Source organism: Gobius niger (assembly GCF_951799975.1).
Source record: "Gobius niger genome assembly, chromosome: 18".
NCBI lineage: Eukaryota > Metazoa > Chordata > Actinopteri > Gobiiformes > Gobiidae > Gobius > Gobius niger.
This window is the reverse complement of record NC_136869.1, coordinates 13,041,998-13,062,349: the sequence shown is the minus strand read 5'-3', so window position 1 is coordinate 13,062,349 and position 20,352 is coordinate 13,041,998. Positions and strand designations below refer to the sequence as shown.

General features: G+C 38.4%; 4 protein-coding genes across 4 annotated transcripts; 2 read left to right on the top strand and 2 right to left on the bottom strand.

The window, feature by feature from the left end:
* The first annotated feature begins 626 nt into the window (after window positions 1-626).
* On the top strand, window positions 627-3,842 carry LOC306978132 (uncharacterized protein). Its single transcript, XM_079576621.1, has 5 exons — window positions 627-1,102; window positions 1,746-1,877; window positions 2,124-2,207; window positions 2,290-2,424; window positions 2,840-3,842. Exons 1-5 carry the CDS (start codon window positions 1,100-1,102, stop codon window positions 2,972-2,974), a joined length of 489 nt encoding a protein of 162 aa, XP_079432747.1. The 5' UTR covers window positions 627-1,099; the 3' UTR covers window positions 2,975-3,842.
* Window positions 3,843-4,299: 457 nt separating this feature from the next.
* zc2hc1a (zinc finger, C2HC-type containing 1A) lies at window positions 4,300-10,270 on the bottom strand. The gene is made up of 9 exons (XM_079576517.1): window positions 10,196-10,270; window positions 9,673-9,743; window positions 9,359-9,475; window positions 8,096-8,237; window positions 7,827-7,972; window positions 6,441-6,543; window positions 6,281-6,353; window positions 6,077-6,178; window positions 4,300-5,507 (listed from the first exon to the last, which is right to left on the bottom strand). The coding sequence occupies exons 1-9, from the start codon at window positions 10,209-10,211 to the stop codon at window positions 5,372-5,374; spliced, it is 906 nt and encodes a 301-aa protein (XP_079432643.1). The 5' UTR covers window positions 10,212-10,270; the 3' UTR covers window positions 4,300-5,371.
* Window positions 10,271-11,256: 986 nt separating this feature from the next.
* pkia (cAMP-dependent protein kinase inhibitor alpha) lies at window positions 11,257-14,033 on the top strand. Its single transcript, XM_079576452.1, has 3 exons — window positions 11,257-11,388; window positions 12,835-13,009; window positions 13,609-14,033. The coding sequence occupies exons 2-3, from the start codon at window positions 12,862-12,864 to the stop codon at window positions 13,689-13,691; spliced, it is 231 nt and encodes a 76-aa protein (XP_079432578.1). The 5' UTR covers window positions 11,257-11,388; window positions 12,835-12,861; the 3' UTR covers window positions 13,692-14,033.
* Window positions 14,034-15,498: 1,465 nt separating this feature from the next.
* On the bottom strand, window positions 15,499-18,061 carry bco1 (beta-carotene oxygenase 1; the record flags this gene model as incomplete). The annotated part of the gene is made up of 11 exons (XM_079576207.1): window positions 17,970-18,061; window positions 17,766-17,894; window positions 17,555-17,684; window positions 17,327-17,474; window positions 17,097-17,247; window positions 16,713-16,915; window positions 16,380-16,637; window positions 16,207-16,312; window positions 16,005-16,099; window positions 15,788-15,899; window positions 15,499-15,653 (listed from the first exon to the last, which is right to left on the bottom strand). The coding sequence occupies exons 1-11, from the start codon at window positions 18,031-18,033 to the stop codon at window positions 15,499-15,501; spliced, it is 1,551 nt and encodes a 516-aa protein (XP_079432333.1). The 5' UTR covers window positions 18,034-18,061.
* Between the last annotated feature and the right edge of the window lie 2,291 nt (window positions 18,062-20,352).

Below are 20,352 nucleotides of genomic sequence, written 5' to 3'. Positions count from 1 at the left end.
ACACCTTTCTAGTATAAAGTAAAGATACTCTTCATTCATTGCCTTCAGAAATAATTGGTTAAAAGTGGGATCTGATGTCTGACATGTTGTCATAGAAATGTCCGAGCTTTACTCACAGCCAACTTTGACTAATTTAGAATTTACAAATTTACTCTTAAAGTATCAAAAACTTTGTGTCGACACTAGATTAAAAACCTGTATGTCATTTTTGTCAATTTTAAGTGTGTATACATTTTATTGGAAATACAAAAAACGTGAAAGTGAATAATTGTCAGTTTCCTACAACTCACATGTGTTTTCAACAAATCTGAGATTACTTGAGCAATTTCTTGTCTGTTATCTTGATATGAGGACTATACAGTCTATGGGACTAATATGTTCACGCCTCCACGCTCGTGCATGATATGACTAATAGAACTTTGGGTCTATTACTATTTCTTCAAATCTTAAATTGTTGCGCGCATAGGCTTTTCTCATAATCTCAAATGCCATACACGTACAGGCTTACGATAATCAACATTTATGGGATCACAATCTTGACATAATGGCTATCACTACTGCAGTCATATGGAAGAGCAGAGCAAACGAATCAAAGTGAAAGTGGAAAAGGGAAGAAGTGCAGAGAGGATACAGTGTGTCTGGGAAATACATTCTTTGTGACTAAAGGACATTTGGGGACTGAGCTCCACTTAGTCTAATGACCGACATGGGCCAAAAAATCTGACAGCCTCCTCGGAGAGCTCTCTTTTAACATACAGGGTACGTAGGCCGGGCAGTGACACAGACGTGCTACAAGTTAATACGCAAAACGTGCCTTTTTTTTTATACGACAACTGCTTACGTTAAACTAATTCATCTCAGTGAAATGAAACCTCTGCGCATGGGGACGGAAGTAACGAAGGGCATGGGACAGTGTTGATCCTCCTGTGCGCCTCAAACGCCGGGATTAATAAGAAGAGGACTACTCCTAGCCTAATAAATATAGCCTACTTTTTCTTTTCTTTTCCTTTTTTTTTTTTTGCTACATATGTAACAATGAAGACTCAAACAGAACATTTTTTACAACTCGCCTGTGGTGAATATGAATGAAGAATGACCAATGGTAGGTGAAACCTGGAGCAGCAACTTAAACCCCGTGACGCACTAATAAACCAGTTCAATCAAAGTAGAATTTGTGAACGCAGCTAGCATGAATTCATAAAATAGATTATGTTTGAACTTAGGAGCTTGTTAAAGTGCGCAAAGAAAGCCAAAACTCACCGGAGACGTGCGCATCGTTGTTCTGGCTCCTCTCCGCGTCAGCCGCCCGTCTGGGCTGGAGCTTTAAAGGTTTTCCACTCGGGGGATTTCCGCGAGAATAATTTCCATGTGCCAGTCAGAAGGAAACCGAAATGAAGTTTATTATTTACGGGAATTGGCGGAGGCGTTTACAGGAACGGACATACCTCGCACAGGCTGTGTGAAATTCCCAACTGCGTCCTGCAAATGATATTTAAACAAACGGGCTTTTGGGACAAATAGTTCTCTTAAATCAGTTGAAAAATAAATGAATGAATTAGCGGACGTAGTGGGTTTAGTTTCACCGTATGGATTCTTTTCTCAAGTACCTTTTAACTAAGTTTGTATTTCCTGTTGGACACAGTGCAACGTGTTTAGACATCTTTGTTGACTTGATGCAGTGCTTAACATACTTCTAATGACCTGGCCATGACCCCTTTCCTTGTGCTGATGTCTTCTCTCTCCAGCCTCATCTTTGTCCCAGAGTCTACATCCTTCTTCTTCTACCTCTAATAGCTCTGTCCTGTAGCAGCCCTAAGTCCCCCCAAGACATTGCAGAGGACTACCAGACAATCATACAAACAGAACTCATCCATGCGGTAAGACTTTTATTTACATGTGTATTGCTGCACTGAGGCGGAATGGGATATTCAATGAGTCAAACAACTAAGAAGAACTATGATTGAATCTTTACATTGACACATTAACCAATATAGACAAAATCCACCAAATGAAAAATATGCAACTCCAAATAGTCCGAAAAAGGTTTATAATGGTTTGCAATAAATTATGACTTACTACTGTGTGCATGGGATTCTTCCAAATACATTTGATTTGTGTTTCAGAGCGAAAACGTTGAGAATTCACTGAAAAACAAAGCTTGCCGGAAGTTCACACCTGACCTGAATTGCCACACTGTGAATTACACTGTGAGTTCAATGTTACATTCGATCGTGTAGTGAAGGAGTTGAGTCTTAATTTGTCTCTGATGCGTGTGTATAGATCTCTCAGAACATCTCTCAGAGCCTTGTGGCGTCCCTGCTCACCATCACCTGCAAAATGAAGAATCTAAGAGTTTCTCAGACCAGAAATCTGACGGAAACTGTGACGTTCTCCATCGAGTGCCCCTGTCCACCTGTACACTCAGTAAGACATGATTCATAAAAGCATTATCTCTCTAGAGAGCAACAGTGTGCTGCATTTTAAGTAATTTTGCTGCAACAGAAGAAGATTTCAATGTGCCTTTGATTAAACTATAGATGTATATATTTTGTTTAGCAGGGCAATTCCTCTTAAGACATATATCAGGCTAGTGTCCACTGTCAAGGGTGATACTTGCTTGAATTAAATAGAAGTCCAGAACATGGGACCAGCCTTAATTTTGATGATTCAGATTCATAGTTTAAGCCTGAGTCATAGAGTTGAAATTGTTGTAAACTTTGACTCATGACAATCTGGCATTAGGTAATACATGTCTAATACATGGTACCATTTGCTAATCAGCTCACGCATGTCATCCCATTTTAATCCTAACTTTATTTACTTCTGTGTCTTTGATTAGACCAAAGCGCCAAAGGTGAGAGACAGAACATCCAGAAATAAAAGGCACAATCACAAACATCGGAAACTATGCCAGACCAAGGAATGGCTGTCAGTCCTGAACGAGTGTTTTGAGCTGCTGAACAGTAGCATCTAAAGGACTTGACACAGTGGACTAAACCTGCACAACGCACCACTTTATGATGCCACAACATGATTCGCTGGATTTGCCTGGAAGAATTTATGCAAGTCAATACTTCTTTATCCCTTTCCGGCTTTGTCGCAATCATGAAACTATTATAAAAGCTACATGAAACAGTTGGGACCATTGCACACACTTTATATTAATGCAGAATGGCCTAGAGCTCACCAGCAATTTTTATGTGATTTTGCCTTTACCTAACAACGGTTATGGTGCTGTTAATACTAAGGTGCTTAGACTTTTACTTTCACTTTTAATCCAAACATGTGACCAAAGACACGAAGAGCTTTTTGTTTGTTTTGGCCCGGGTTTGATCACTGATTGGAATAAGCTATGATTGATATCTTAAAAGCGCATTTTGTCACACTTGCCTGACTTAAGTTCACAGCCAGTGACTCTGGAGAATGTCCAAGGAGCATTCCTGTCACATGAACTTGGTGCTTTGGCAAACAGATACTATTACAATACTACACTATTAACTCAACGGTTTTGCATTTAGACAAGCTTTGGTGAAACTGTAACTACACACTGAAACCTTTACAAAGCATTGCTAATCATTTATATACATAATTATTCATGTTATTGCATACAACGGGGTAGCCAAGTTTAATTGGTGGTGAGGGCCTTCCCATACTCCAGCACCGTTCTGTCCTACATTAGGCAGATCAACCTGGAGGATCTGACAGCTTTTCCTCAGCATTTTTTTTAAAAAGGAATTCAATATGGACTATATTTTCTGTATTTTCATCTCAGTTGTTAGCAAATTGTCTTACGCAAAATCATATTGGGGCCACAGGAAGTACGTTGGGTATTACGTGCTAAAGATTTCTGAACTTAAGAGTACTGAACAAGTGTTTACAAATGATTGACAAATGATTAAGAATGCTTTGTAAATGTTTTATTAATGATGAATCAAGTATTTACCAATGTGTTTGCTTAAAGGAACAGGCCACCGTTTTGACACACTGAGATATGTTCTTACCTGAGCGTAGACGAGTTGATGCGTACCTGTCTGGTCTTTGTGCGTGCCCTCAGTCACGCAAAACGACTAAAGATGTTGTTAGCATTTGGCCCCTCCCAATGTATTCCTATAGCTCCAAACGGGGGTGAAGTTCGAAGCTACCACGCTCTTCCATGTGCATGCACAAAGACCAGACAGGTATGGAAAAACGGTGGCCTGTTCCTTTAATGTGTGTGTGCTTAATAACGTGCTGTAAATTGTAACTTTGTATGTATAGAACTTTATATGGTATGTCATGTATTTTAACAATACGCCAGTCTTTAGTTCAGCTGTCTTCAGAGGTTTATTGATAATGGATATGTGGAATTACATACAGCAAGTGTGCGCAGCATCAAAGCTAACAATTAAGGGAAACAAACACAGTCTCTACCTAAATAGATTGTTGTTGTTGTTTTTTTACATGTAACTCTTCGAATTGTTGTATTACGCACCAATGGCTTTTGTGGCGCAATCCAAAAAAGGAAAGTGGAAAATTGCTGAATAAAAAAAGACTGGACATTTAAGAAAGCCTGACATTTTAACATCTGATAGCTTATTACGAAAGTACAGGACCAGCATCCGATTACATTTCCAGTGACTTCTCATTCACTATATATATAAAGTAGGAAACAACATTAGTTAGAAAACATATTGGAATGAAATGGCATGCCGTATAAATTATTGAAAGAATTGGAAACAAAGAAGCTATTGTAGTCCTTAGGTTGTCACACAACCAAAGTCTCCAAATTTAAACAGAAAATTCAGTAAATGTTTCTTTGCTAAAATGAAAACAATAATAAATTAATACAATTTTAAAAACTATTAAATGACTAGAATGGGTTCTCTAAATGCTACAGTAGAAAGACCAGGCCAATGACGGGACAAGCCTTTTTAGTAAAGTGACCTTTGAGGGAGGATTTTCCATGACAAAACCACATTATATTGCACTTTAAAAGATGATTTCTATTTGGAAGAAAGTGGGAATTTTGGAAATGCATTTGAATATACAGCTTTAGCGGGTGTGGGTTCAATGCAACAGAACTTATTCTCCTATCTCCCCAAACAAGGTCTTTCATGCATTTTATCCTATTGCTTTCCTACTCACTCCTTCGAATGTGGCAATTGTAACTGGTTAGCTATACAAAACAACATCTGCAAAATCCAATGTCACAGCAAAGGTTTAAACTGGTTTAGACTGGGGCACTGTGAAGGGTTTGATTCATGGTAGATCTTTTGCTGTGAAATTAGATTCATAGATTGAGCCACACCTTTTAAGTGTTTTTGCGGTAGATCTATTTAAACAGTTAAATGTACCAATGCATTCCCTCTCTCCGATACTTAAATGTACTCCATCAGATGACCATCCTCCGAACCCCGCACTCACAGCAGAATTTGGCAGATTCTACAGGATATTTCACTCCACATTCGTGACAGAACTTGCTTTTTATTCCACCATTTCCAATGCCGTACCCACCATCAACCTCATTCCTGGAAGTATAATCATAAAGAACAAGCCTGTTAGTCAAATTCAAGTAAATGTAACTGTATAAGCTTATTTACATAACAATGTAAGAACACAAACTAAATTACTTTATTTACTTAATTATGCAAGTATCAGTGAGAGTGAGAATAGCAATGTTTAAAGCTTTCACTAGAGGTCAGTGTAAACACTGCATTAAAATTGTAAAGCATAGTACAAAGTAGTCAAGCGCAGTCGCCGGCGCAGTCATTGCTGTACCTGTGTATATTTGAGCCATGTCTAATTGTAACAGCAGGTTTATGACATAAATATGGGGGGGATTTTCATGAAACAGGGTTTCACAGCTGGTCATTAAGAGAATGCCTTTATGGAGAACAATGTCTCCTGTTTTGATGATATGTCCTTCCGTGCACGAGTTCCCATTACCTCTGCTCTCTGTGGCGTATTGGACTGTCAATGCTACCAACAAGAAGGCTTATTCAGTCAGAGGTCTAGGGAAGGCGGGGCCTCCAGATATAGGCCCCGCGGGCTTAGTAAACAAAACCTGACCCGCACATCACTAGTACAAAGTTCTTACCTAGATATGTAGGAGTCAACCTTCTTCTTGTTGATCCCAATCTCAGGTGCATTTCTTACAGACCCATAACCAGAGTTTGTTACTCTAGGCTTCATCCCCACACTGAGAAAACAATAACAAATGAGTTAAATGAAAAATATGCACAAAATATTCCATTTATGCAGCTTATTTTGTCTTATACAGTGGGTGTATAAATGACTGTACCCAGAAGGCGGGCTGGTGAGGCCCGACGGATTACTTTTCACTGAACCAGCAGAGGGCGTCCTGCCAGGAGTACCTAGAGGAAATTGTGGCATGGAAAAGTTAAAAGACTTCCTAATGCACATAGAGAAATATAAATCTAAGAGAATTCTTGGGCCTTTACCTGAGGCCTGCCCTGGTCCTGCTCTCTGAGGTAAACGAGAGGAGGCTGAGGGAATGGTAGATACAGGAGGTGCAGCCTTTTTCACAAGAGCAGATGGCTTGTTCTAAAATAATAAATTGGTGAACACATTATTAAAAACAATGTAGTCTCATAATAATTCCCATAATAATTCTTGTTTGCTGTTTAATTCCTGTTTAATTCCTTCTTGCGTGTAAATGCTTTTGCCAAAAAACAGATATTTTTACCCAACTGCATTAGTGGGGGGTTGTTTAAGTAATAATGCAAATTATTTACATTGGGCTGCATGATTTTATTGAAAAATATCTACTGGTAATTGCTTCCCCCCCCCCATTGCTTTATTGTTATTGTTGTAATTGTTTCTTTTTTGTGCGGACCTTAACATCTGGCCTGGGACTAGAGATGAAAAATAACTTTGTAGCTAACTCTGGCATATTTACAGAAATGTTTAATAATCCCCTTTCCCCGAAATAAATAAAAATATATATTGCAATTAGATTTACAATTTATGTTTTAGAAGCAAGTGCACCAAGAGGCTGAAATATGACCTGCGAAACCAATATACATTAGTAACCAATAACCAACAGGTTTGTATAGGTCTACTACTACTACAGGGCTGACAGGTTTCATAATATGACCCCATGCACAAGGGATATTTTGTTGTTTGATTTAAATGACATGTGATCATATACAATAATTACTGTATATTTTTGCATTAATTCCATTGCTATTAATTGTGCAGCTGCAGCTGCACAGTGACAAAAGATGCAAATATACCGTGTACTGTGTTTCGTATATTAATGTTAAGATGCTCATGGTTAACTTTCTCAGTCCTGAGCTGGGACAGGCTGCTCGAAGAAGTATTTTTCTCTGTTTTGTGCATATTTGAAAACATTCAGTGAAACTGTGAGAAATCCGGTTTCAGCTAGATAAGGGTTCGGGAACAGAGTAACCTGGCTTCACCATGGACCAATCAGTGCTGAGATGCTACAGTGTTTCTGTCCTTCAAGGACTATTTGATGTTGCCTGTATTGCAGTATTAGGGCCCCAAACCTGATATGGAAAGACAATGCTGCGTGAGTATATATTAAAAAAAAATACTTTAGCACGTGCAACTCACTTTGCACATGAGCAAACACTTGGTAAATGATGACCCCCTTAGTCAGTGGAGGTCAGTCAGGCAGAACTGGCTCTTTGTCTTATGTTAAACTTTTCCAATGTGTTCAAATTGTTTTTAGTTTTCGACCTATTTTTATCACACCTAACATTCACTGGCTTAACCAAAAACTGCGGGATGGGAGCAACGTTATTGTTTACTTTCTATAGATTTCTTTTTTAAATAGTAAAATTTTGAGGTGTTGCTGTTACCGGTGTTCGAGTTGGAGTTGGAGTTTTCTTGACTTCTGTCTTGGACTTGTTACCCATACGGGCAGCCTGCTCCTGGCAAAACTTAATGTGTCTGTCAGCTGCATTTTCATTGAACCGCCGCTGACAGAAAGGACACTGGATATAGTCTACAAACAAAATGATAGAAAAAAAGGACATTTATTTGTTTTCATGCTTTGACTATTTTGTGACTATGTTGCAAGATACTTATAGTTTTAAACATGTACAATTAAGGAACAGTGTTGTCTTACCAGGGTCATAACTCGGAGGGGGTGGAGGCGGTAAAGGCTCACCATCTTTCAAGCCCTGAGAGACGCTACGAGCAGCCCTGATTGTAGCAATGAAGTCCTCATGTTTCTTCCGCCAGTTACTGGGTTTTTTAGGGGGCTCTGCCTGAGGAAAGACACAACAGTTCAGTCTTACATTTTAAAAAATAAACATTTTTCAGTTTTTACAATATTACAATATGTGTGCAATACATCGGTCAGATAAAAAAAATAAAAAATGTTTTAATCTGTTTTTTCCCCATAGCCATACAGACTCTAAACCAATCATTTCCTTAATGTAACCTGTCTGGAATGTTACTGACAACTGTGAGCATGATGTGCTGTACCGGAAACAAATTCCAACATCTATAAATTATTCTGATTCTGACAATGAAGCTTTAGCTACTCTAGTGTAGTGGGACAACCAATAAATTAATGGATTCTGACAGAAGTGGATCACTGATCTGTGAGCAGTGTCTTTAGTAACATGAGCTGCCTTAGTTTTGGTTTACAACTTCTCGAGTTTCAGGCTCATCCGAGACACTACAGCTACCTTTTTCCTTTTTCACAAAGCACTATCTAAAATACTGAAGAATAAACAGCAAATTAAATAAATTAATTTCTGGTTTTGTTTATTAAAATTGCCAAAAAAAAACCTAAACTAAACACTAAATATTACGGTAAAATCTCTTTAGAATGTATTATTAGATAGCATTTATAAGGGGGATTTGTCATGATTGTTTAGGATAATTGACAGGCTAAAGACAAAATCATGAAAATATTTTTTTTAAATTTCAATCGGCCCAAAAAGATGCGAAGAGACATTAATAATCACTTCTAGTAAAAGCTGAAAAACATCATTATGAGCATCTCACTCAAAGATTAATATTGTTCACAGATCTTTCCATAGTGGTTGTTAGTGCATAAATAGCATAATAACTTACTTTCACAGACGCAGATGAACTTTGTGACTGAAATAAAATTAAAGGTTGTTTAAAGTATATTAAAAAAAATGCCAACACAAATACTGAAAAATTATCTTCGAAGAAAAAGCTCTTTTACGAGCTAGTTGTCAACAAAGGGTCCATTTAATGCACTGGATTGGTCACCTGACAAGTGGTAACGTGGTGATGACGTTATTTAGGGCCATCTCTGCAGTTATTTGATCTCCTTTGTGTATTATACCATGTTATAAAGAAGTACAACAAAAGGGAAGCAGGAGTCTTGTGTCATACAGTTTTATCTTACCTTTGGTTTGAGGGGTTTGAGTGTGGGAAGATCTGTGCCTTCAGCTCTCTGTCTACTCGAGTCGAACACCTTCCTCCGTTTGGCAGCCGTTTTTTTACAGATCTTCACATGCTTTTCCTACAATATACATTTATCACAGCACAAAGAAAGGAACAGAAAACCACTACTATTGCTACGACTATTTATAGCATGCTTTGAATAATAAATGAAGAGCTAATATGAAGCACAGTAACAGTCATCTAATGTTGGAAATCAATATAAACCAGTCTATGTGATTGTTATACTCTTTATTATACTATGCTCATATTGTTTACCAGAACTTTAGGGAAGAAGCTCCTATTACAAATTTGGCACTGAACCAGGTCCTGAGCAGGAGGAATCCCATCTACAAAAGGAATATTTAATGAATTAATAAAAACTTAAAACATAGTACTTAATACTACTGACATCTACACTAAGTGCAAGTAGGAACATTTTCTGGAATCAGCTGGGAACGTGTATGTTGAATTGATTGATTGATGCAACTCTCAGTCATTGGAGAGGCTACAGATAAGAGGTACAGCTCGCCACTGGCTATTATTAGCAGGAAATAGCCTTCCTGCTAAAGTATTGTTAAGTTTCACACCCATCCCGATCCAGAAAAGAACAGTTAGCGTCATCTTTGGCCCTGTTACCTAGCTCGCTAAATCACAAACAAAAAAAAGAGGTCGCCAGGCAAGAGGAGTACAAAAAAAACGGCATTGACTGAAAAATGCGAATGAATCATCACGCAAACTCTGCTAGGGTTAGGGCACTACAAAACAGCAATGTGAAATATGTGAATTTACAAAGCTTTACCTTCAAATTCTTCCATCCTGAGGTTACCCCTTGTCTGATGCTGCTCCTATTTCTCGGCTAACGCTTTTTAACTGAAGTGCGATAGCAATGTCTTCTAACTTCCGGTTTCGCAAAACTAACCCTAAACTGCTTTTACATAATTTAAAAATCCAAGTCTAGTAGTTTACCAAACTGTTTGTATTTTATAGTAGTTATACAAATGTGTATTGTAAGGTAAATACTTGATGAGCGGTCCATCGTGCTCCTTTAGTGTGCAATGAGTTGAACATAATGACATTGTATTATCTCGATATAATTGCTCTTTGGCTACTATTGGCAACTGACGCTTCCTCACGTCGAATCATCCCTGCATCTGATTGGTTGTTACTAAAAACAAAACGTATTTGCTTGTGATGTAGTTGCATGCTATGGGCGAAAGGGGGCACGTGGGAGGCAACCATAAGCTCCCAGTAGCTCTGTAATAGAGGTTATTTTGATGTTTTTTGTTGGAAGTTTCTTAACACCCACGTAGGCTATAGGCTTGAAAAATTCATTCATTCATTCATTCATGTATTTATTTATTTATTATTATGTATTTATTATTACACTACTAGGCTAATAATATTCGAGTATTATCTTTCTCTATTACAAAAATGACATAAGTAGCAATCATATTTTTTGTAACTCATGAGAAAGCACTTTGAAATGTCACCATATTGACCCTATGGTGACGCTGAATGCGCACTGTGTTTGAAGCTATTCAAAGCCATATTCAACCCGAGACCTCTGACTGAATAGGCCTTTTTGTTGCATTAATAGTCCAGTATGTCTCTCTCTCTCCCTCTCCCTCTCCCTCTCCCTCTCTCTCTCTCTCTCTCTGTCACTCTCTTATTTCTCTCTATCTCTGTCACTCTTTTATTTCTCTCTCTCTCTCTTTCTCTCTCTCTCTCTCTCTCTCTCTCTCTCTCTCTCTCTCTCTCTCTCTCTCTCTCTCTCTCTCTCTCTCTCTCTCTCTCTCTCTCTCTCTCTCTCTCTCTCTCTCTCTCTCTCTCTCTCTCTCTCTTATTTTTGAAACAGGCTGCCGGAAATAGGCAACTGATTTTGTTGTTCACTCCTCTTGACTCTTTTTGGATGTGCGCAAGTGCCAGTGGATAAAACCGAGCGGCGTTCAAGCGGGTGTGATTGACTATTTCGGATCTTGTCCACCCCCAAAGGTACCACTTAATTTTATTTCAGAAAATGAATTGTCCCGTCAGGTTAAATTTATTATAGGCTGTGTAATAAATCCCAGCTCTAGCTTTATGTAGGTCATCAGAGATTGCCATTGTGGTTAATATTTTATTGATATGTGTGTCCATCTTGCTGTTTAAATGTGATATTCTAGTTTGAAGAGCTTTCCAAATTAATTGAAATAATGGAACATTTGTGAATGTTATTATAGGCCATTGGTTACTATAGGCGTATGGTTATTATAAGCCTACTTTTTCCATTATTATAGACCAGTGACAGGTCTAGAGAGCAATGGAACTACAACTACTAAACTACTATGGAACTACTACACTGTATATATTGTCAATAACACAAATTAATATTATAGGACATTTTACCTGTGGCATCTGAGCCCTTGTCCCACATGGAGCAACACAGGGGATTTTCTTTTGACAGTTCTCTTCATTGTTATCTCAAACTGTGGACACTATCAAGCAGTTTTTTTTTAAATTTGAGTACTTGTTTCTGGTCCAAAATAGGACATATCTATATATTGTTTTTTTACTCTACCAGTGCAGTCGTCCAGTATTCTCATATGACCATTGTGTACATGTGTAACATCTGTTAGGTCTTGCCCATCTTGACACCATTTCAAATATGACAGCTGAGCGGGAGCATGCTCACATCATGACAGAAGCCGTGTCCAAAAATAGATCTGGTCGATTACTGCTTGGCTGCACTGCTCTGGAAATAGCTACAGATGGACAGGGGGCTAAGGTCAGCATTGTGAATCCACGTCGGAATAAAAGCAAGATCTTGACATCCAGTGTGCAGAGCATCCTTCAAACGCAGTGACAGTGCAGGCTTACGCTGCAGATTGGTACAGAGCAGGCGAGTGTCAACACAAGGGTTTAACCTAAATCTCTGCCAGCTCCAATTGTGCCTCCTCCGCCTCCGCTGTGGGTCATATTTAAACACAGTGCTCCACTCTTTTGCTTCCAAATTGCAGCCTCTTACATGTGCTCTGCTTTCTCGTGTGCTGTGCAGCATCATTTTCTGAAAACCCGTACTTACTCTTTGTTTTGTTCATCATTGCTTTATATAACATGTCACCGGTGGCTGAGATTAAGGATTTATTTAGGATTAGGTCATAAGACATACGGTAGTCTATGAGGAGGGATGCTTGCAGTAGCTGGCGTCACGGTCAAGGCCATGAAAGTCTGTACCTCATCAGTTTTTGTAAACGAATGAAACCAAGGCCTAAATCAAAGTTGAACAAATATTCCAGTCTTATTTAAAATGATAATGTTGGAAGTGGCACTGTGAACTGAATATTTGTCATCAAAAAAAAAAATGTATTGGGATTAATAAGATGAAGACAAGAAACATCATCAATATGTGTCTACAAATGGTTTCTAGTACATGAGCTTTGCACAATATGTTTTTGCCAGACTTTGCTATGGTGAGATGTCTTCGCAATGACGGATGTGGAGGCCACCTATGAGGGCTTCTTGGCCTCTCGACGGTCCGGCCGCAGAAATGCCGTCCATGAACTGGAAGCAGCAACAGGGGAAGGAGCCACCGACTTATCCCAAGGTCTTGCACAGCTCAACATCAACAAGTCAGGTGAGGGAACATCTCTGCCCATAATTCTAACTATAAATAACTCTGGCGTAGTCTTTGAAATATGCATAACTTCTTCCTTTGGCTTTTGCTTGCCGCTTTGTATCTGCCTCATACCGCTGAAGTAGATGATTGGTTTCGTTCATGTGACAGCACCGCTATCCAAAAAAGAGAGAGAGTTTAGGGCCGAGATGAAGTACAGAGATGAATTGTATGGTACGATCAAAATTGAGGGGAAATAAACATGTATTTTGCGAATATTCCCCCACGATTGTATAAAAGAATGAGTTTATTAACGAAAATGACTTCTAGACTTGATAATTATTGTCAATTTGTGGGGGAAAAAATGAGAGGAACAATGGCAAACAAAACACAAACACATATGGACCAAGAGCAATCTATACAGACTTTTGAAGTACATTTGGGCACCTACAGTAAAACATCATTGTTTCTAATGATAAGGACAATTTGTGAATCTTCAGTTTCACCACTTCCGCAGATTAATACTCCGTCTTCCTTTTGGAAAATAGGCTCAGTTTCTCTAAGTCTAGAATATGCACCAAGCTATTTTCTAGCTCACCCACTTTGTTTTTGTGCATTAGCTGCTGATGATGAAGAAGAAGACACCAAAAACAGCCAGGAGTCTCCATCGAAAGAAGAGAAGGCTCAAGTCGAGGGCAGCTAATATCGAAAACAAGACACAATAAGAACTTAAACATCTGCTGGTCGTGAAATGCCCCCCGAGTTGCCAGTTGCGTCAAATGACTTAAAAAAAAACACTCGGCATAAAGCTTCCACTGCCGCCCTCCGGTCATCACCAACTCGTCACCATAGCAACCAGCGTGCTATCCCGACTTCACTTAGGCGTGTGCTCCTCTGGTGTCCTCAAAAATCCTTCTTCAGGCTCTTCTTCTCCAACGTTGCAACGCGATTGGCCGGTTTGTGGGCACACTGTGATGTCATTGTCAAGTGCCCACAGTGCCCAGTCCTGGCGACAATCGGTGAAGATGAAATGAAAAGCAGGTTTCAAGGCAAGACACATGCAGCAAAACTATCTCTCATGTATTATTTATTTTCGTGGTTGTTTTTTTGCCAGGGTGATCTCTGTTTGTCTCAGCTATCACCTGGAAAGAAATGTTGTGTACTCTGATAAACTTTCATCCATAGATTCATAAAAGGAATTGTCACCTTAAAGGCCATTTTCTTTTAAGAAAAGTTTGAAGGTTTTTTTTTACAGAAAGATTTGTTAATATCTGCATCCTTGCTTGCTTTATTAAGTCTTTAACCCAATTACGTAGCACAAAGAAATCAAACATACTTTCAAACCAGGCTCTTTCCATAAATCTGATCCCTCAAATTGTTGACAATGCTGGACATTTCTTCAAACATCAAATGCCTTATTTCGATATGGAAACATTTCTTACAATTATGTTAGTGTAACAAACGTCTAAAAGGTATATCTCTCTAATTCCCCTATTCACCTGCATTGTATCTCCTTGAGAATTTAGGGCAGGTGTGTGTGAGTCTTTCTGTGCACTTTACTAAAAAGTGTATTCACATCCTCTTTGCAAGATACACTTTTTTTTTTTTTTTTTTTTTACCGCAATGTGTGATTTCAGTGTTTTGTGATTTTTGTTATATTTTACTCTATTTGAAGTATGAATTTGGATGAATCTGTTCAAGTGATAGCAGGGGCATTGTGTGATGTAGCTGTCCTGTCATGAAACAATTGTGCAATGTATCTTTTTCTTCATTGATATACAGTTCCATTTCTGAGTCATAATACCAGATGACAAACATATTTCCATGATCAAAATGTCTCACTTTTATTTTGTTACAATAAAAGACTAATTTCACGAGCTATGGAAATAACATTTATAATTCTGTATATGAAGGAATTCTAAAAATAGTAGTTTTCTATTTTCTACAGTAGACCAGAGATTTGTTCTATATTTTATGTAAACGGTGTATCTTTTTAACAGAGGGTCAAAGTATCTGAGTCTGGTCTGTCCCTTTGCACATTTGTATACGAGCCAAAGTCATATTTTTTGTGCTAACTTGAGAGTGGTTTCTAACTCCCTGCATGCTCACTCGCATTTCAAATATTGTGTTTGTTTAATAAATGAACTAATGCCAAAGACTTGCCACTATACTGATACAATTGCTTCAACCCCAGTGATAAAAGCCTCTGTGTGAAACGTCCAGTGATTTTCTAAGCTATGTCGCCATCCGGTGGTTATATACACACAATAACAATGTAAAAAAAAAAAAAAGCATTGCACTAACCGCATATTGTATTTACAAACACTTATTAAAAGAAACAGCAAAGTTACATTTCAAGACAAAAAAAATACAGATACATAATAACTGTATATACACATTTGAGATCCTAAAATCAGTTAAACAATGACATATCAATATAATATTGCATTTGATGGCTACAATTTTTTGAAGTTTGAACTTTATACAAACACCTATACAAACATGTGGGGTTAATTGGTATTAGGGATAAAAAACCCGTGCACGTCTCTGTAGAGCTGACCTTGGACGTTACCTCGAGCCACTTCTTTAAATGTTATTCCATCAAGGATCGCAATGAAACAAGGCTGGCCAGGGTTCGAGTTTGTGACTGACACAAGCACCACTCCTGTAAAAAAAGGCAAAGATCAGAAATTGGGACAAAGTAGTAATAATAAATTTTAAATAATAATAATATTTATTTATTTTCTCTCTCTCTGAGAATGTTATGGTTTAATTTAATTAATTTATGGTTTATCTCACCATCATCTTCTGATTCTCCGTTTGGTCTGGCAATGAAGATGGGCTCTGACGGAAAGCAGTTCTCTTCACCCCATAAGACCATCTTCTTGGATTCTGTGTCAAACTTCCCAATCTGCAAAAAAAAAATTATAAAAAAAAGAAAAATGAAAAAATTATAAATGTTTCAAATTCAACTTTGATCCTAGAAAGACAAACCTTAAGTACGTTTTTGTCTTACCTGTTTTGACACAGCGCAGTCGTCCGTCATGCTGCCATAGACATAACGGTGTTTCTTGCCATTGAAGTTGTAATTCATTCTTGGCAGTTCAAAACCTGCATGCAACACACACACACACACACACACACACACACACAGCCCCAATCAGTAAAATAGATAAGACAATAAAAATAGGTAATGAATAGGTTGGACAGTCTTGTACCTTCACACAGAACTTCGGCCTGGCACAAGAGTTTCCCATCCTTTTCTTTCACGGCACTGGCTGTTGTTTGTTTAAGCGTCACCAGATCTTCTCCAATGGCAGCGGTCTGCACAAGGCATTGAATGTTAGAAACAAATCATTTCCTTTACAGAAATAAACATTTAAAAATTGACCTTGTCTGATCTGAGAGGAATCACAAATCTTCTGTAATTCGGTTTCACATAGCTGTCATCATGAAAGCCAGGGTTCTCCTTGAGCTTGCTCATGTAGAACATGTTGTAAAGACTGTTATCTTTGTATGCGATTACGTCAAAGATGATGTGTCCATCCTCTTCAAATGCATTCACGTGATGGTAAACAACCATCGGTCCAGTGTAATATTTAGTTTCTACCTCTTTCCTAGTTTTTCTGTCAATAATATGGATCAGGGTCTGTTGAAAACAAGCACAACTCAATTATAAACCTAATCCTTGTATTGACCGTGACAATAGTCGGCATTAACTCACATTCTCTTCAGGGCAGAACTTCAAGCAGCTGGCCCAGTTGACTCCTCTCATGTAAGCAGTGGCCATCTTGATGATGTCCAGTTTAAAAGGCTGTTCGATGAAGATGAAGTAGTTGTCCGTCATACCAAAGCTATGGTGGTAGCTTGGAGTCAGCAGGGATCGACAGGGGACTGTGCAGACCACCTCGGACTTATTTAGTGACGCTGAAATGGTCATACAAATGTTATGATGAAATATATAAATTGTACTATAAATCCTGCATTTCTGGAAAAGATGAGTAATATAAAGTTACGTAAAAGTTTTAATCGTGTCCTCGATACTTGTATATAACTCATAATTTACGTCATAATGCAGACAGAGTATAGCAGATTATTGGACTGTTACCTTTATCAGGAACGGCAGGGACTTTGAACACCACATACTTGGTCTTTCCCTTCTCTGCAATGCACGTGCCCATGTTGTAAGTGTTGCCTTCACGGTCATAGTGCGGATGGGATGAAGCCAAGTTGACCGGCAAGTGCTTTAGGTAATCCACCTGATAACAAAGAGTCAATACACAGTGAGATCTACAGTATACACATGCAGATGTACTAGCATCAACATGCATGCAGTACCTTGTCCTGGGTTTCCAGCGTAACAGGATCAATCTTGCGGATATAATTTGTTTCAGAGGTGGCGAAATATTCACTTCCATACCTGATAAAATTGCTTGCACCATTGTCAGTGAAGTCAGGCACTGTGTGATTGAGGAACGTAATTGCCCTGAGAAACAATGGCAAAGCATGAACAAAGTGGGAACAGTGAACATGTATTTGTTATTTGTACTGGTCTGTTGCCCTCACTTAAAAATGAAGTTTTTGCTGGGGTCTGGATAAGCCATTGTTCCCATTTCAGACACAACTATTCTGTTTGCAGCCATGTTTGCCTTGTACGTGTCACTCCTGAGGAATCTGCTTCTGTGGGTCACTTCACCTGCAAGTTTGATGTGTACCATAAAAGTGAGTTACAAAGTCTCCACTGCCTGTAGAAAAAAAACAACCGATTAACCATTACCATCTTTAAACGTGAAGCTGGTCATGAGGGCCATCCCATCAAACCAGTGCTCGTAGCTGGTTTCCCCCAAAGAGAAGATCCCGGGGCCATTGCGCAGCAGTGTCCCTTGGAGCCAATTGGGAATGGTCCCTTAATGTCGACAACAGGTTATTTTACCGTGATAGAAAACAACTTCAGCTCTCGTTGATGTTGTGTTCGTTTTACCTTTAACTTCAGCCTTGCAGGGCTCGGGGCTCTCTGAGGCGTTTTTGGAGAAATCCACGCTCATGTTGCTGACACTGTGTGACGGACGAAGCTGTCTGGATCAACACTGAGCCACGGCAGACAAACCACTCCCTTTTAAGGCCGTTGGGGGGTTGGGGGTTGGTTTTTCATTTTTATCATCTTATCAGCGATGACAATCTTTCCAATAGCTCCTTCAAATGTGTTGCTGTTTCTGAGAAAGGTTTACGGTCGCACATTGCTTTGCGGCCTGTAGCCTTACAGATGTTTGGAAGACATTCCAAAGTGCTCTCTGTATTTCAATATAGGCTACTTTACGCGTGAGGTGTGGGCCTAACCCATTTGACCATCCATTAACACCTTTGAAAGGTGTTTCTTGGTCTACCTGATTGTGAGGTCAGTGGGTTATTGTTTTTTAATGCTTGTTGACTAGGTCTTTGTTTTATGTACGTTATCACATCTGCGCCATTTTCTTAGAAAGCGCCATCATTAGGCCGAAACTACTTTGCACCTGCCAACGTTGAGGAGGAAGGGAGGTACCAGGGTCAAGCACCTCTATGACGAGAAATATTTTAGCTGGCTTTGGGGAAAAAATATTTAGCTTTAAGAAACATACAAGCAACTTTCATATGAATACATAAATAAATACATATTTCATTACAAGTAGGAATATATGAAGTCTCTGTAGGCTAATTCTAGCCTTTGTTGCTTGTCTTATCTGAACTTATATTATTATATTCTAATTATGGCTTTTCAAAGTCATTATTTCTTGTGGAGACGATTGCGGCGATTTAGATAAGGCCCATGCGTTCCTGATAGTAATGCTGCACTTTGGTCACATACTAAGGTCAAGCGAGGCATCTTCTCAGGGAATAATTCATTATTTCTTGGTAAAATGTTTATATAAGGCGTGTTTTTGTGATTGACCATGATAAACCGGCTTTATCAAGATAGTATTCAAGAAAGTCTTTGCTGTGACGAAGCATAAACGTGCTGTACTAAATGATGACATGGGTCACAAAACATGTGATGTTTTGGAACTTTTACCCTGCTCGCTTAAGTCTGAATGTCAGGATTTCCAAATTGAGCTTACTGAATATGCTTTAAAGCAGAGGTGGATAGTCAAAAATATTTATTCAAGTAGACTAAGCTATATTTATGTTTACTTAAGTGGAAGTAAGTCGTGCTCCATATAATTTCTCAAAATATGTTTAATTTATTTGGGCTATTTATCTATCAATAAGCTCAAAAGCAAAGATGTTTGTTCCACATTGTATTATTATAATTATTATTATTATTGTTATTATTTTAATTTCCATCTGTTGTCCTTAAGGTGAGGGGAGAAAGTCGTAATGAAATAGTAGATTTGAATAATTTAGTCACAATTCCTTCAGCACCATCTCATTTCGTAAAAGAAGTGAAAAGCACTAAACATATTTCTCGGGAGGCTACTGTTTGAGCATTCAAATCTTTTTTTTATGATGATGTAATAAGACTGAAGAAACAGTAGTGTGGAAATGTTTAAATTTGCAAGGAACTGCATTAAAAATGCAAAAAAAATGTTTAAAGTGTATTCAAGTTAAACAGATTCAACGTGACACTTTTATCACTTAAGCTTACAGACTTTCTCACAGTGGATTGGAAAGTGAATGTTTAACACAAGTAAGAGATAATTTGAGATAAAACTACTCCAAGAAGAATTCGGTTTGCTATCATACCTGTATTTTGTATCTTCAAAACCTGATCCACCATCTGTCTGCATTTTTCATTTTTATTTCAAGAAGTAGAAGATCATCTGCGAAGGCGACAGGTGGGAAGAGTGTTACAAGTGTTACAACTCACATCTACTGCTGGATGCTGGCCCCTTTTCAAACAGATGTCTTAAAATGGTGCCCTCTAGTGGCTATCACCGTGTATTACTGTAGATTTGCTTTCCCAGAAAGACAATTTACCAGCAGGTGATACACTGAAGTAAATAGTAGGCTATCGGCCAAAGAATGAACGGATTAAAAATGTACCAGTCTATATTTCTCTGAAATTATCACGATAACTTCACACATTCACATTTGTAAATATTAGTAAATACTTTATTCATAAAATAAGGCATTGACAAAGCATTTTAACCATTTATAAGCATAAATAAAGCTATTGTTGCTACTTCTCTGCTAATGAATCTGATTATCTACTCAAGACAGCAAGCCCAAACCTTTTTCTGAATCTGAACCGTCCATCCCTGGCTTGTGCCTTAAATTTCGCCGGACACAGGTTACTACGGCAACACATAAAGCATCTGTTTGGGTGCTCCTCCAGCAGCCTATTTGCCAATGCTTTACAGTGTGCAGTTCTTATGATCAAATATTACAAC

Excerpts from the sequence above, each read along its gene's own strand:
- LOC306978132 (XM_079576621.1), top strand. Across the intron at positions 1,878-2,123 it reads AAACAGAACTCATCCATGCG|AGCGAAAACGTTGAGAATTC; the intron begins GTAAGACTTTTA and ends TTTGTGTTTCAG. Across the intron at positions 2,425-2,839 it reads CCTGTCCACCTGTACACTCA|ACCAAAGCGCCAAAGGTGAG; the intron begins GTAAGACATGAT and ends GTCTTTGATTAG.
- pkia (XM_079576452.1), top strand. The coding sequence starts at position 12,862 with ATGACGGATGTGGAGGCCACCTATGAGGGCTTCTTGGCCTCTCGACGG. Across the intron at positions 13,010-13,608 it reads GCTCAACATCAACAAGTCAG|CTGCTGATGATGAAGAAGAA; the intron begins GTGAGGGAACAT and ends TTTGTGCATTAG.
- zc2hc1a (XM_079576517.1), bottom strand. Across the intron at positions 8,238-9,358 it reads TCAAACCCCTCAAACCAAAG|GCAGAGCCCCCTAAAAAACC; the intron begins GTAAGATAAAAC and ends GTCTTTCCTCAG. Across the intron at positions 6,354-6,440 it reads AGGACCAGGGCAGGCCTCAG|GTACTCCTGGCAGGACGCCC; the intron begins GTAAAGGCCCAA and ends AATTTCCTCTAG.